We start from the raw sequence: 16770 nt of genomic DNA on the forward strand, positions 1-16770 counted from the left end.
TCGCTGTGTGTGTGTAGGCCTCCTAAGGCCCAAATGCATCAAGCTTCAAAAAGTGATAAAGTGGTGAGTGATAAGCAGCCAGCCAATCAGCTCCTACCGGTCATGTCACAGGCTGGGTTTACAAATGACAGGAGCTGGTTGTTTATCACTCTCTACTTCGTCACTTTTTTTTTACGCTAGTCTATAAAAAGTTCTACCGATGAAGACTGTCCAAATACTGCTGTACATGTCTGTTTGCTAACCTCTAGCGGCTTGGGAAAGCAAGCAGCATTTCTGCCTAATCAATTGTACCCAGAGCATATTGTCACTGTCTATTATATACAGCAAAGTCACGTCTGTTATTTCTGCTCTATTTCACAATTCTATCCTTATTCTTGTTGCTGCGGTCACTAGTACCATGTACTGTACCTCCCCTTCACTGATGACATTTCTCACAGGAGTGCCCCCAGCATAAAATCTCTGACCGGCATCCATTGTAATATGTCTGCAGTGGGGCTTTGCAGAGGTTTTTTTTTTTATTTTGTTTTTTGTTATTTCAAGACCAAGAAAATGGATCCATGTTTTCTGTAGTACAAACTCATATTAAATGTGATCACAATAAGTATGTATGGGCAGCATCCTGTAAATAAGTAGACATTCTTCTTTCAAGTGTGGGACCCTGAATTTGAGGGAGCGCACCGTATATTTATTGTTCACATTGACCCCAGACAATTCTTTGAGGGTGACTACTTCATTATTTGTTTCCCACCCAGTAGTTGTGTCATGCAGAGCGATGCTGTTACTTGTTACCTGTTCTTCCCTACGGTTTGTTCTTCATTCATTGCAATCTGGTCATGATCTTGTAGAGTTTACAGTTGCTATCACAGACACCTACAGACCTGGTTAAATCTGCTTGAAGCCAGCTAGTCTGCACTGGGGGAGCCCTGCTTGGAAGTTAGGTCCTGGACCCATGATTATGTGATTATTTAATCAGTGTAATCATTTACATTGCAAAACCAGTGTGATTTTGCAGTGTAAATGATTGCCGCTTTAAAAAAACTGGAGATTTCTTACCAAATCTCTCACTTTCTGATTCTCTCATCCTATTACATTTCACTCGGTATCTAGATAGTCAAAGATGATCTCCCATTCCACCAGTGGTGTAGCTAGGTGCCACGGCACCCGGAGCAAGGGCATGTTTTGCGCCCCCCTCAACACCCCCCCCCCCCCCCCCCAATTTGAAGTAGGAGAGGCTCATGTGCAGTGAAAAGAGGTGGCCCAACATTATACCACACACCGTAATGCCATTTACACATAAGGACACACATGATGCCCATTGCATACTATACATGCACTATCCTTCCTGGGTGGTAATTAATATTTGTGGGTACCCAGCTAACTTTTATTTGTAACTGTTTACTTATATAGCATGTCCTGCATGGGAAAGGAACTCAAATCTTAATATATAAATGAAATAGCAGGGCAGCAATGTGCGATATAGGTATAAAGTTTATTAACACAGGAGAAATAATGCTAGCAGAGCAAATGGTGCCGATACAACTCTATGTACAGTGTATGTTATATACATAAGGAAGCACAGGGGTCCTTGCTACTCACCGTCATCGGCACCGATCCTGCTGTCATATGCGCTCTGTGTACAGGTCAGGCCGGCATGGGTTGCCATGGAGAGAGACAGCAGGCGTAAACAGAGGTGATGATCCCTGCCACCGGGAGCTCGCTGCTGCTGGTGACTTGGACCTGCACAGTAGTCCGTACACAATTACAGCCAGCCCCAGTAGCGTGGCTGCGTTTTGTCTCCCCAGAACATAGAGCAGGGGTGGGGAACCTCAGGCCCAGGGGCCGTATGCGGCCCCGTAGCCGGTCTGAGTGGCCCTCCCACCCGCACAGCGGCTTTGCCGGGAGTCAAGTACAGGGGAATTCTAGCGATAGGTCGGTAGTTCTCGCGAGATTCCTCTTAATCAACAGCACCCGGAGACTGTCAGTCCTATTCAGCGGCAGCCGCCGGAGCGTGGGACGGCTGCAGCAGGACAATTTGTAAGAGACATTTTTACATATGGCCCCCTAAGGATTTTTTCCCCATACAAACGGCCCTTGGCACAAAAAAGGGCCCCCACCCCTGACGTAGAGTATCACAATTTCTGTAACGTGGACGGTGTTTGGCATTAGTTATTGCTCAGCTAGCCAATAGGCGATCGCGGTCCAGCAGCCACCAGTTTATTGGCTGCTGGACTGCAAGCGCATATTGGCTAGCGGTCCAGCGGGAGACCGTGCATTGAAAAAAGCAGCAAGTCTCCCGGACACAGCGTGCAGCCAGGAGCGGGCAGGGGAGCTGCGGGCGTGGGAGCTGGCGGTGTGGGCACGGCTCCGGCACCCTGTTATCCTCTGGCGCCCGGCTCCACCCTCGCTACCCCCCTGCCTATAGGATGATTATTATACATACATTGCCTTTGGAATATAAATAATAAATATATAATGCTGTGTCAATATTTTCCCTCCCCTCAGCAGCACCCCCCCCCTCCCCTCTGCATAGGCAGACTAGTTAGACATATTCAGAACCTGAATATGTCTGATATTCTGCATATAAAAGTGTGTGTGTGTGTGTGTGTGTGTGACTATGTGACATGTCTGTCTATGGGGGGGAGGGGGCTGAGCTGGAGGGGGATCTGAGTCACCCCCCTCCAGCACAGCCCCCCTTCATAGGCAGACATGTCACATGTACATGTAAGTCATGTAAGCCCCGGCGCCCCCCCTTCCCTGAATATCATGCCTGGAATAGTCACAGTAAACAACTAGACCTGCTGTGCTGTCCCCTCAGCCCCCACTCACTTTAGAAGGCTGGCCACGATGACGGCACTGCTCCTCGGTCTCTCTCTCTCTCCCCTCTCAGGCTGTGTTTCACTTTCAATATCAGCCTGAGAGGTGCTCCCCCTGCCTGCCAGCGGCTGTATCTACAGCTCACAGCAGCCGCAGCATAAGCTCCACTGGAACCACCCTCCCTACGCCTCTGCATTCCACATGACCATAATGGAATCATATGATGGGAGAAACAGATAAACAGGAGTGCTAACTCCCCCCCCCCCCCCCCCCCCCCCCCCACACACACACACACACACACACGCCTAATGATCATTTGCCACTGATTGTGGTTTTGGCTTGGGGCGTATATGTGCAAAATTGTGCACCTACCCGAGATATAAATACTCTAGATCAAGTTAATAAGAGCAGATTGCCTTATTAGTCTGTGAACATTGCGCACACTACTAGTGCAAAGTTGTGTTACATTTTAAGTCTATGAAACCATAGACCAGGGGTGGCCAACCGGTCAGAGGTAAAGAGCCGAAAAATATCAGTCGTCAAGCCAAAGAGCCAACATCAAAAAGGGGCGTGATCGGGGGAGTGGTCAGGGGCGTGGTCATATGACACAAGGAGAGTGGCCACATGACAAAACTTTATGCCCCCAGTGCCAGATATGCCCCCCACAGTGCCAAACATCACATGCCCCCCACAGTGCCAAACATCACATGCCCCCCACAGTGCCAAACATCACATGCCCCCCACAGTGCCAAACATCACATGCCCCCCACAGTGCCAAACATCACATGCCCCTCAAAGTGCCCAACATATGCCCCCCACAGTGCCAAACGTCATATGACCCCACAGTTAGGAAGCTGGGCCCTCCAGCACAGGTGTTGCCCACAGTGCAACACCTATGCTGGAGGGCCCAGCTTCCTAACTAAAGGGCCCACCTAGAGGGCCAGGAGGGCCCAACAAACAAATGAGCCACGGGCAAGAGGGCCCGACTAATGCGCACACAGGCCAGAAGGGCCTGAATTTGCCCACGGGCCTAGTGCCCGACACCCGGTGGTCTAGGGTGGATGGAGGGTAGGAGGCCAAAGGCCCCTACCTGGTGTTGGGAGAGGCCGCTGGGGGGAGCTTCGTCAGCTCTTTTGCTTCCCACCCCCGCTGGCCTCTCCGGGAGCCATCTTCTTTTTTCTTGCAGAAGGCGCCGGAGATCTTCTGTCTTGATCCCGGCGTCTTCTGCGGCGCCGGAACTCTTCTCCCCGCCGCCGTCTTCTGCGCCATCCTCCGGCGGCTTCTCGCGTCTTCAGGAGCGCTCCGCCGGCGTGGAGAAGACTTTTCGCCCTCCCGCTGGCGTCTGATGTCAGACGCCGGGGGCAGGGCGGAAACGGCGCGGCGAGCGCTGATTGGCTTGCCGCGGTCGTTTCCTAATGGCCGCCGATGCGGCGTTTTGAATTTGGCAGCCGAATTGGCGCCAAATTCAAAACCCCGCTTTGCAGACGGGAGGCTGGAGCTGCAATTTACAGCGCGGCGAGCCGCGGGTTGGCCACCGCTGCCATAGACCATTATGTTACCCTGCTTTTATGTTTAAGATGTATCTGATGTTGAGTTTTCTAGATTGCTGTATTCCATTTTGTGTATGCTGGGCTACAAATGCAGATGTTTTGATGTTTTATTACATCTTCATGAGCAAACACATCACCGCCTGCTATACATATGGATTAGGTGGATTTTTCCTGTTCTTTTTGGAGGGCGCCGAATTATTTAACTTTATTTTTGAACCCTGGTAGTTATTATTGTTATTATATGTTATTTGTTTATTTGTGTGTGTGTGTGTGTTATTTGTACACACACATAAGCACACTCTTTCATGGTACCAACAGAACTTGACTGATTTGATTTTTCTCATTTTATGTTTATTGTGGTTTTAATTTAATGGTTTTGTTTTACTGTTGTGAAAACAATGAGTTCCTCTCATATGCATTATATATACTGGATTTTTCCTCTTACAGTTTTATTTTGTGGGTCTTCTGCAGTGTAATTTAATAAATGCGTTTATAAACCTTGTTAATTTTATTTTTTTATTATTATTTCTCAGGCACTTCCCTCCTCTCTGGTGATTGTAGCCGTGTACTGCCCAGTGGTAGCGGCAGTTTTCATAGTTCTAAAACTGGTCAACTACCGATTGCACAGGGCTTTGGATGAAGGAGAAATTGTAGAGAGGAGCGCCAGTGAGCTGACTGAGAGGGTGGCAAAGGCCGAACGCAGTGACAGCTCAGCCAGAAGAGAGGACAGCAATGGACCCGGGTAAGAGGAAACTGGATGCAGTCACCAGATGACCTGATCGGGGCATCTGTATTTTTGTGTAGGCGGAACTGGTAGCGATACCTACATGTACGATTAGGCTACTATGGTTATAGAATTTTTAATGAGTCTGAAGGTTTCTTAATTTGTCTCATGTTCCAGTGTTTAATTTGAAATGATCTTCGATATTGTCAAAATCGCTCAGCAACCAAATTGCGTTGTGTGTATGCACCTTTATATATTTGATTGCATACAACATAGCTGTTTAATCCTTTCCTTGGTTTGTTAAGCATTTTGCTTTGTGTCTTGTCAGTGACCCAGGCGGAGGAATTGAGATGTCTGAGTTTGTAAGAGAAGCCACGCCTCCTGTTGGTTGCAGCTCGCGGAACTCCTACTCTGGGTTGGACCCGAGTAATCAGGTATAAATGTACCGTACAAATTAAGTTGTTCTAATGCTCATGTATTGGAGTCTAAAGGTGCCCATACACCGAGCCGATTTGGGCCGTTTGTGACAAATCGGGCCGTGAAATTGGCTCAGTTTGATGTCCCCTCAGGTCAGATGTGCGGTCCCATGCGCATCTGACCTGCTGGCCGCCTAACCACCCATCCTGGGACCTCCTATGCATGCAGCGGGGGGCAGGGTCTGGCCAGCTGGTTGGGGGGCGGGCAGCGGTGTGGGGCGGCGGTGGGTTCCTGCCTCCCTGTGGGTGCTGGTCAGCAGGTCTGGCGGATGGGAACTGAGTGAATAGCGCTATTTGCTTGGCGGTGGTGCAGGAAGCACTGCTGAATTTGAAAAAAACTGATTCAGCCAATCAGTGTCCGTCCAGTGTTTTTTTTAAATTCAGCAGTGCTTCCCGCGCCAATGCCCGGCGAATATCGCTACTCACTCAGTTCCCATTTGCAGCAGGGACCCTGCTGCCTCTCCCCAGGGATATACATGCAAATCGCATGTGATTTATTGCGTGTATAATTTAGCACATCAAGTGCCAAATCGTAAGCAGCCTCCCGGGGAGCTGCCGGGGGTCTTTCAAGGGCAAATTGGTCCAACTTGTCCTTATTCGGACCCAGTGTATGGGGGACTTGACAGTAGCTTTATTGCTAAACTTGCTACTAGCTAAATGTGTTAATGGAACTGAACAGATAACTTAATATTCTATGAGATTTACATCAAGTCTTAATTATTAGCAGCAGTTACCTAGTTATTTGAATTTTGCTTAATCTGTATTTGGTTTGTGTGCAGATTTTTTTTGGTGGGGAGGACGACACCTAATTTATATGCCTATGTCCAATTTAGCAAGATTACAGTTCCCCATATTTGATAGTGTAACAAGCTGCATTCTCTTATACAGTCTGTGTAGTAATTTGGTGTAATATTCAGTATGTAACCTCTGTTCCCCTTCTGCACAGGTTGGGCTGTCTAGATACGGCGCTGCATCAACAAGTAAAGGTAGGATTTAACAGGTTTTGAAACCAATATTCATGGTTAATTGTAGGTGACACACTGACTATGTGACTTGCCAACAAATGTCTTGGGATTAGAAATGTTGGTTTTCTATTCCCATAGTTCAAAAATACTCCTTTAGACGGCTGCTGGCAGGATCTGGGTGATCTTATCTAGCAAGGTATGGTCTATTTATTCAGCTAGTGTAACGGCATGTGGACGTGTTGTGGGGCAGTTCTATAAACTGGGATGACCTTACAGTAGCAGGTTCCGATACGTTTGTGTTCTTATAAGCAGCAGTAATATATGCCTCACTCTCCTAAGGGAACAGGATTTGTAACATTTTCTGAAAAATAAGGTAAAGATTTTTTATTTTTAGCCTCAGTAAGTGGGGAGGGAAAGTGACAACCAATCAGCTTCTGTCATTTATCAAATACTGTACCAGTAATGCTACCTATACACTTATGCCATCGGATTCGATGCAACATCGAAGTGTGATGTCCATTGAATCCGATGGCATCTTGTGGTGCAAAAAGTGCCCCCTTTCAGCAGCTGATGTCTTATGCCACCTGGAGATGGCAAATCGGACACTGGAAAAGGGCAGGTAGAGGGTGGCGTAGTGCTAGCGGGAGTCAGCGTTGGCATCAGATTTGTTGAAAAAACTGTGCAGCCCTTCTGATTGGTTTAGCTCAGCCAATCAGAGGGTTGTCCAGTGTTTTAAACAAATCTGTTGATGCCGCTGACCCCTGCTAGCACTACGCTACTCCTCTGCCTGCCCCCTCCCATGCCACCAGCGGTCTCTCCGCCCCCCACCCAATGACACTGAAAGCGTCCCTTCGCCCTCTACCCGCGGATTGCATTTGAGAGATCGCATGTGTTTAAAAACCACATGCGGTCGCTCCTGCAATTCGATAGATATCTGCAGAACATGAGATCTATTGACACGACATTTGATGGCGTGCCTGTGCATCGCATCAAATGGTCCCTTTTTAAAAATACATACAATCATTAAATTTATCGGCCAGATGTGGTCAAAATCTAATAATTGCATGCAATATCTCACAAGTGCACAAGCAACATTGGAGCTGATTGGTTCGTTCTTGATCTCTCCAAGCTTTAATAAATCCCCCCTTGATGTTATGTGTAGTGGCACAGATGACAGTTCTGTATATGGTTTCTTAAACTTACAAGCAGGCCCACGTGGAACACAAGGTAGTAGTATTCATGTCCTGTTTACAGTGAGGTTAGTTTCATATGATGGTTAAGAGACTATGAGCTATTTTCTATTCTGTAAATCTAAGAAGGGTCAAAAAGGCAGAGAATAGGATGCCCTGTAGAATAGACAATGCATCTTTCATTTAGACCAGTGGTTCTCACCTTTTCCAGCCTACCACCCCCTTTGGTTAATGGCCAGTTGTCCAGTGCCCCCTAACTATACACACATGCGCACACACAGACCTCTCTTCCCCTTACACATGTTGTTCAAATAATTCACACAAACTGCTGCTGTAATAGGGACATCATGTAACTCCACTGACAGTACTTGCCTTCCTTCACCCCCTGAAAATATGTAACACCCGCCTGGCTGCTGCAGAGTCACTGGGAATGCTGGTGACAACCACTGCCTCTCCCAGCCCTGTAACTGTTTCAAAGCTCCATGTTAACTGTGACTTCTGATCTGCCTGAGAGGAGCTGTGTGATGATGCTGCTGCTGCTCCCCCTACAGGCAACCAGCAGCCACACAGCCAGCTTCTTCTCAGCAGCCATGTAAGGAGGCAGAAACCCTGCCTAAGGTCCGATGGATCCGCTGCCCTCCTAAAGTCCCGTAAAACGTCCAATGCCCTCTCACCGCCCCCTTTTGTTTCACTGCCCCCCTGAAAATCAAGAACGCCCACCAGGGGGCACTACCGCCCAGGTTGAGAACCACTGATTTAGACCATCCAAGCTACAGCTAAGAATGGGGACACTCATATATACGCAGAGCAAGAAATACTTGCCTGAGTCTGCAATCTCGTTATATATATTTCCTTGTACTTTCATGCAACTTTCTCCTTCTCAGCTCAAACTCCTCACAAACCCCTGAGTGAAAGTTACCATCTGTGTGTTTCTATGATGCTAATTAAATGGGGCTTTCAATAACAGAGTACCAATAATGTGAATTAAATAGGTTCTATACACAGTGGTTTGGATAGAAACTGCTGCCACTTCTTAACTGACCTGGATCTACAGAGGATTATGGGGAGTATTCAACGTGTGCCAATATTTCTGACACTCTAAAATGTGGGAACATGCCTAACATTCAACAAGGCCATTTTCGGATCCGCATTGTCGAAATCGGAAGCTAGTTTTTCAAAACCGCAGCACTTTACGACCATCCACATCTGTTACAACAATCGGGACAATGCTCAGTCAGAAGATTAAATGCAGACTGTCTGATTGGTCAGTATTAAAGAATGTCGGAAATTAGATTCAATGGAGCAGATGTATTAAGCCTTAACAAGAGATAAATTCAAGGGTGGTAAAGAGAGATAATCGTCCAGCCAATCAGCTCCTTACTGACTTTTTTCAAACACAGCCTGTAACATGGCAGTTAGCAGGTGATTGGCTGGATGTTTATCTCCCTTTATCACCCTGGCATTTATATCTTGTTAAGGCTTAATACATCTGCCCCATTATCCCCATATGTGTAGACTTCAAAACAGCCCATTAGTAAATGCTAGCAATTGGGCATTAAAGCCGTGGTCAATCCACAGCGGTTTCTGCCTGTGTTTTTTTTTTTTCCATATATGTTGCACAAGTCCTGGGCTCTGGGTTTAAACTGATGCAGGATGGAGTAGTTGTCTCTTTTGACAGTTTGAACTCTGGGCCTGATTTTAGTTCACTTGCAAAAGCAAATTCTCTCTCTAATGGACAAGACCATGTGCACTGCAGGTGGGGCAGATGTAACATGTGCAGAGAGAGTTAGACTTGGGTGGGGTTTGTACTTCAAACTGATATCTATATTGCAGTGTAAAAATAAAGCAGACCGTATTTACCCTGCACAGAAACAAAATGACTCACCCAAATGTATCTCTCTCTGCACATGTTACATCTGCCCCACCTGCGGTGCACATGATTTTGTCCATTAGAGAGAGAATTTGCTTCTGCGAGTGAATCAGGCCATCTGTCTGCAGTACATGCGACTGATGTGATGTGTGAGCTTCCGTCTAACGGTGTCTCTTGCCTAGGAGATAACACTAGGGTAACGTGAGTTACCAGAAAGGGAATATTTTTGCAGCCCAAAGAAAAAACTTCCATAGCGTGTTTGGTATCAGGTCCACTTGAAAAACCTTGATCTTGCTCTTAAGTTCATTTCTACAAATCTGTGTCAGTGGCTCTGAAACCCGCACAGCAAGTCCCTGGTGTGTTTGCCCATGTGAGTGATCTAGTGACCAATGGCATGGATCACATTAGTATGATGCTTCTTGTCTCTGCAGGGGATACAGATGCAGCAAAGACCTCAGATGATATCAGTCTGAGCCTTGGCCAGAGCTATAGTTTGTGCAAAGAAGGAAGTGAAGACCAAGGTAAAACAAAACAGTCCTTGTATTATAGAAGCCCTGACTGTTGCTGTTTTTATTCCACCTCTTGTTGGGCTTCCGTAGCTTGGTGCATGCTAAATTGCTCATTTTGTACAAGCTTACAAGAGTAGCAGTCTCACCCAGGCTACCATTGGCCCTTAAGTATGGCCGACCCACAGTTACTGTTATGCAGAGCATCCTGGGGGATATAGCTCCACAACGCCAGCGCCGCCTTCTCCCCTACGTGGCCTTCAGACAGCCGAATGCTGCAAACATATCATCCTGGGAAACCAGCTATTCTTGCATTTAACATTATTGAATGCAAATGTATTCTACATCATAGTCAAGGGATGGGGAACTTTCGGCCCTCCAGCTGTTGTTGAACTACGCATCCCAGCATGCCTTGCAACAGTTTCAGCATGGCCAATTAACGAAGCTGTATCAGGGCAGTATGGGATGTGTAGTTCAACAACAGCTGAAAGGCCGCAGGTTCCCCATCCCTGATATAGTTGCATGAGTATTTTCTTTCCTAGAATATCGCTAGGTTTTGCTTCTTTACGCTACACATTTCATTGATAGATGCTGCAAATGCTTGTTTGCTTGTGCTCCTTTGCACCCCCCCCCCCCCCCCCACCTTCTCCTACCCTGCTTACATATAATAGTGTTGTGAAACCTTTCCTTGCAAAGATGAGCTCATGGGCTTTCATGTAACCTCCCTGCTGTTCTATAATGCATTCTGTGACTGTGTTGATCATATCTGCAGTGCAAACCACATTGAAAGTCACCACAATGTTGTTTCGTTCTACCGTGAAATGTGCCCATGTGTTGTTGTTCATCTGAGCACTTACAGCTGTGTGCGGAATGTCCCATTGTAATAAGACCTAAACAAGTTTCTATTTTGCAATAGTCAAACCACGAGTCTCAGGAGAAGTTAAGTACAAATAGTTGGAAAACAAAACCCATCACATGCTAATCCGTTTTGTGGTTCTATTGTTTTGTCTCTATTTAAGGAAATCCATGAGCACTAGGGGGCGACATAAGCCTCTAAATGTCTAGACTTTTGTTTGGCTTAGCATGGTGCAAATCTGTAATATTGCTGGTTTGTGATCAACTAGGTAAGAACTAAACTCGATGGGAATTTGGATATTTCAGAGAGATCTATAAAACAAAATAACGAATATATCTCACTGCTACACGCATGGCATAAAATAGTCTGGGTTTTGTTATATCTCATCCAGTATCCGGGATTTCGACTGTCTGAATGTCCCAACAGTCGGAATCTGGGGCCGTTTTTTGCTCCGCTCGACAGGCGGAATTTAATGTTCCGCCTGTCGAGTGTCAAAGTGGGCGTATCAGTGATGAAAATAGCCACGGATTGTCGAGAAACGGCTGTTTCCGACAAAGCAAATCTGTTTTGTCAGAATACGCTTGAATACGATTGAATGGTTTCCCATAGCAATATTGAATCTTTAATACCCTTCTTGGTAAATACACCTCGCTATGTTTACAGTGAGAAAATATTCTGAAGTATTTATTTTGGATATGCTGTAGGCTTGTCACTGTGTAACCGGTTGCCGAGACACCATTTTTAGTTGATCAATTAGGGTTTAGCTGTGGTTCCAATGAGTTAGGCCGGTGAATGGGGAGTCCCAGTGTCCACATTCTGTATGGTGATATTCTAAATGCTGTCAAAATATACTAGACCCTTTATTTGCATGTATTTTTATTTGGAGGTTACTTCCTTAGGTTTAACCACTGTGTTTTAGTCATAACAGATTTCCGAATGAGGCCTTGTTATGATTTAAGAATATTTAACTTATATCTGTATGCCCTGTATGATCTGTTCTAAACATGTCTTGGATCCAATACAGTATAATATGATTAATATCAGTTGTACTTGCTATATATAAGTATTTGCTAATTCTGCTGTATAGCGTTTCATCAGTTAAAATTTTAATTGTCTAGAACAGCGGTTCTCAAACTGTGGGCCCCGACCTTCTCAGCATGGGGTCGCGACTCCATGTTGCTGACCATCAGGCTGATGAATTTTCTAGTCTCAGTCAATGATTCAAGGAGTCTGAAAGATCTGTTGAATTGTCTGTTATTTTAGACTCCTCACATAATGTTGTGCCTCCACAATGCTGCCATGTACGTGCTGTCTGCTGACTACACATGTGATGTGACCTTCTGCAGTAACTTGCTGGAGTGGGGTCCTGTAATATTTGTTATTGTCTGATGGGGCCCCAGAGCAAAATAGTTTGAGAACCCCTGGTCTAGAATGGTCTCATGCACGAAAGGTTCATTAAACTGACCAACCCAAGGTTTTACTGTGTGTATGTGGCTAGCTTAAAAAGAGGGCAATCCTGCGAGCCTCGCTGTTTGGGGCAATCCTCGCTGTCCTGTGACAGTAAGGATTTCCCCAGAATGTAGAATAGAGTGAGCGGCCGGCGAGGGGGTTAAACAGCGAGGATAGCTTGTTTTCTGCGATCCCAGTCGTTTAACCCGCTCGCCGCATTGAATAATGCCCATAGTCTGCAGACACATGAGAGTAGCTCAGACAGGCACCCACGGCTGACAGCCGTGCATAAAACAACTGAATTCCCACCCCATAATACAGTATTCTCACTTTCTACCTCCATCTGTAGAGTAATTATCTATATCTATCATATATATATATATATATATATATATATATATATATATATATATATATAGCAACACAGTCTCCACAGCTCTGTATATTAGGGCAAAACTTCCAAAGCGCTTCAAACCAGAACATAGTTTTCATATGTTCACAATTACATGCTTGCAGTGCTCCTATGACATAGGAAATAGAAATACCATGTTCATGGGAGATTAGAATGTTGTGGTGCTACTCTGGTATGTACTCGCTAGCACTGTGCTAGAAGACCATTGATATAGCTTAGCACAATCCGATATAATGCCTGTTGGACCCACAGACTGACCACCTCATACACATCGAATATCCTGTTCATATCCTGTGAGAGTAGGAGAAATGAGTCCATCATTTGCGGCTGACTTGTAACTTCTATATATCACATCAGAGGTACTTGCTGGACAATCGGCATGTTTGGTCTGATATTTTTTTTTTTTTTTCTGACCAGTTGCGCAAAACTATTGTACAGTTTTCTGGGCAGTCTACCAATAACGGGCAGATCAGCCGGATAATTGCGTAGTGTATGCCCATCATAAGCGATTCTTCAACTATTCTCAATGTCGGGTCAAATTCTAGTAGTTTTTTATTTAACTGTTGGTTATTTCTTCTACAGACTTGACTGTGGATCAGAAGCTATTCCGTCTGGTCTCCAACGACTCCTTTGTCTCCATCCAGCCTTCAATATCTTCTGGAGGCAAGGACCTAACCAGGGACTTCAGTGACAAAGGTTCAATAGCAACACATAGCCACCACCACCACGTGGATCTATCACTGTCCAATGCCTGTGACACAGAAATGGCTTCACTTGTTCCATTGCATTCGCACTCATACAGGAAAGACCATAGACCGAGAGGTGTCCCAAGGACTTCCAGCTCTGCGGTTGCTTTCCCAGACACTTCCCTCACAGACTTTACACTCTATCAACAAAGGCGCGGGCTGGATCCTGTTAGTGAACTTGAAGCTTCCAAACCGCATTCTGGGTCCAAAGATTCTCTCATAGACCATGCTTGTGCTTCAGGGATTTTTCAATTAGACTGTCTCAAAAGCAAAGGAGCCCAGCAGCTTTCGAGGAACGATAGCGTGAAACACATGAAGTCCGACAAAAGCATGGACAGTTTAAGGAGCCTTAGCACGAGGAGCAGTGGTTCCACCGAAAGCTACTGCAGCGGGACAGACCGGGACACAAATAGCACCATTAGCAGTTACAAAAGTGAACAGACAAGTTCCACCCATGTGGAGAGTATCTTATCTGAACACGAGGATGCAAGCGGGGTGAAGAGAGGCCTTTGTAGTGACCCAGAGGAGGAGCATAGTTCAGCTACTGATAAAAGGACTAGTAGTATTCGGACCGCTGTAGAAAGAAATACCGCTCAAAAAACCAAGGATGCGAACACCTCCGACGATGTGCAAAGTCCAAGGGGACTTAGCTCGTCGGCATCTGAAGAAGCCAACAAGAACCCCCATGCAAATGAACTAACCGCGCAAGCTGACTGGCTACCGGGAAAACTCTCGGTAACTCATGATGACCCGGGTGAGAAACCAGTGATTCTAGTAGATTTAAGATCCTTTAAAGAAACGGGTATTAAGCATCGGGATAGCGACGTACGACCCAAATCATCTAGTTTAATACACAGGACGTCCTCTTCTCATAAATCGTGCAAGAGGCGGACGGGTAAAAAAAGAGCCAGCAGCTTCGACGCCAGTAGACACAAAGAATACGTCTCTTTTCAAGGCATAGCCGATACCACACCTCACAGCACCGGGTTTTGTCATGACGAGGATTCTAGCGACCAAAGCGACTTGAGCAGGACCTCAAGCGTGCAGTCGGCCCATCGTTTCAGCAGCGATAGCTCTTCCAGCACGACTTCTCATTCATGCCAGTCTCCGGAGGCCAGATACACTGCTCTGAGAACAAAATATCACATCAAAGAGAGGGGAGCAGAATCACATCGAACTCACTTAAGTTGTGAAGGAACTAGTAAAAAACGTTCCAACCGCAGAACTTCCAGTGCAAGTGGCACAAAAAGCCGCGGCAGGGTGTTAAGCCTGGACAGTGGCACTGTAGTTAGCTTGGGTGATCCTAACAGACTGGCAGCCCCGGAGAGTATCAAACCATTAACCACTTCAAAGTCAGATCTAGAGGCCAAAGAGGGTGAAATTCTAGATCAGCTGTCATTACTAGGGCGGGCTTCACAGTTAGAATCTGTAACTCGTTCACGAAATAGTTTACCCAGCCAGGTTACATTTCAAGATGTAGAAGAAAGAGAATCTGCTGTTGGAGGTATGTAATGTATTGTTGTGTATCTATATCTTATCTATACGCATGAGCAAAGCCTTTTTCAGTGCATTCGTTTGTCAGTACTGCTCAGAGCTTACCCACCCTCCCAGCAGTTACAATTTCTTTGACCCAGGCTGTGATCCTTCTTGGTAGCAAAATGTTTGAGCCTATTTAATATATATATATATTTTTTAATTATTGTAAGTTTTTTTTTTATTCCATTGCGATTTATGTGATATCCATCGTGTGTTGCAGATTTTTCGAGTGTAAAACCTGCTTTGTGCATGCATAATTATGCCTGGATTTGGATTATTTTGCCTGCATGCTCCATTAATAGCTGGTGTTTATTGGCTACCTGGGCAGTATATTTAACACCGTTAGCACTTGCAGCAGGCATATTGCAAGTGACATTTATGTGCTGAACTTAAGCTTTATACTGTACCTAGTGTTTAGCTAAAAGTATTTTGGTTAATTTTGTAAAGTTTTTAAGAAGTCAACTGGATATAAGGCAAAACATGAGTCAGGAATGGCGTTTTGTTGGGATATGGTCACTAAGCATAAGGTTGACATGACTGAAGGTCGACAGGTGGGAAGTTCGACACAAATGTTAGGTCGACAGGTAGGAAGGTTGACATAGGGTTTTTCACCTTTTTTTATTATTTTTTTGAGCCAACATGTGCCATGCCCCACCATCCACTAGAACAGTGATTTATGTATTTATTAAGTTTCTTATATAGCACACACAGATTCCGCAGCGCTTTACAGAGTATATTTAAACATTCACATAAGTCCCTGCCCCAGTCTAGCATACAATCTATATTCCCTACCACATATACACATACACAGACATTCTAGGGTTAATTTTGGTTGGGAGCCAATCAGCCTACCAGTATATTTTTGCATTGTGGGAGGAAACCGGAGTACCCGGAGGAAACCCACGCAAGTACGGGGAGGCTATACAAACTCTGCACAGAGCCATGATGGGAATCGAACCCATGACCTCAGTGCTGTGAGGCAGTAATGCTAACCCTTACACAATCCATACTGCCCCAGTAATGGCTAACCTTGACATGCCAGCTGTTGTTGAACTAAACATCCCAGCATGCCCTGCATCAGTTTTAGCATGGCCAAATTGTACAACTGTAGCAGGGCATGCTGGGATGTGTAGTTCAACAACAGCTGGAGTGTCAAGGTTAGCCATCACTGCACTATAGGGTGTGGTGGGAGAAGCATGGTGAGCGCATGGGTCAAAAAAGAGAAAACAAAACACGTCTGCCTTCAGTCATGTCAACCTAATGCTTGGAGACATAATGTATGTCTATCCAATTATCCCATTCCATTTTGTCTGTATCCATTTGAGATACCAGAGTACGATTGGGGGGAAAAAGCAGATGGTACGTTTTAGTGACATTTTAATGGGCTCTGCAAGCTGCGCACATAAACCTTGTTTAGAGCCCAGTATATAACTTGCTCTGGGAATATGTGGCTCATGCCATCTCCATCTTCGAGAAAAATCTGCAACACATTTGAAGGTAGACCAAAAAAAAATATTCTTGATGTTTGCTTTGAAATGTTTTATTTGTTTATATGGCACCAACATAATCTTGAAATGTGACTTCCTGTCTCTGGTCGCTTGCTTGGTCTGTCTTACTGAGTGTCTTAACTCAGACTTGTTTGTCACTGAATGCTGTCTTTTTAGATTGTGTTCTTC

The 16770-nt window shown here is 45.5% G+C and overlaps 1 protein-coding gene across 6 annotated transcripts in view; it reads left to right on the forward strand.

Annotated features, from left to right (window-relative positions):
• The window catches only part of PCNX1 (pecanex 1), a 97834-nt gene that overhangs the window by 20413 nt on the left and 60651 nt on the right, over positions 1-16770 (forward strand). For 5 of the 6 annotated variants that reach the window (XM_083166001.1, XM_083166002.1, XM_083166003.1 and 2 more), the window contains exons 2-6: positions 4898-5106; positions 5417-5522; positions 6511-6550; positions 10021-10110; positions 13395-15062. In XM_083166001.1, the coding sequence (XP_083022127.1) occupies positions 4898-5106; positions 5417-5522; positions 6511-6550; positions 10021-10110; positions 13395-15062 (2113 nt within the window). The remainder of the gene's footprint in view (positions 1-4897; positions 5107-5416; positions 5523-6510; positions 6551-10020; positions 10111-13394; positions 15063-16770) is intronic. The other variant, XM_083166004.1, reaches the window with a different exon arrangement.

Source organism: Crinia signifera, chromosome 12, assembly GCF_055691185.1.
Source record: "Crinia signifera chromosome 12, ASM5569118v1, whole genome shotgun sequence".
Classification (NCBI taxonomy): domain Eukaryota; kingdom Metazoa; phylum Chordata; class Amphibia; order Anura; family Myobatrachidae; genus Crinia; species Crinia signifera.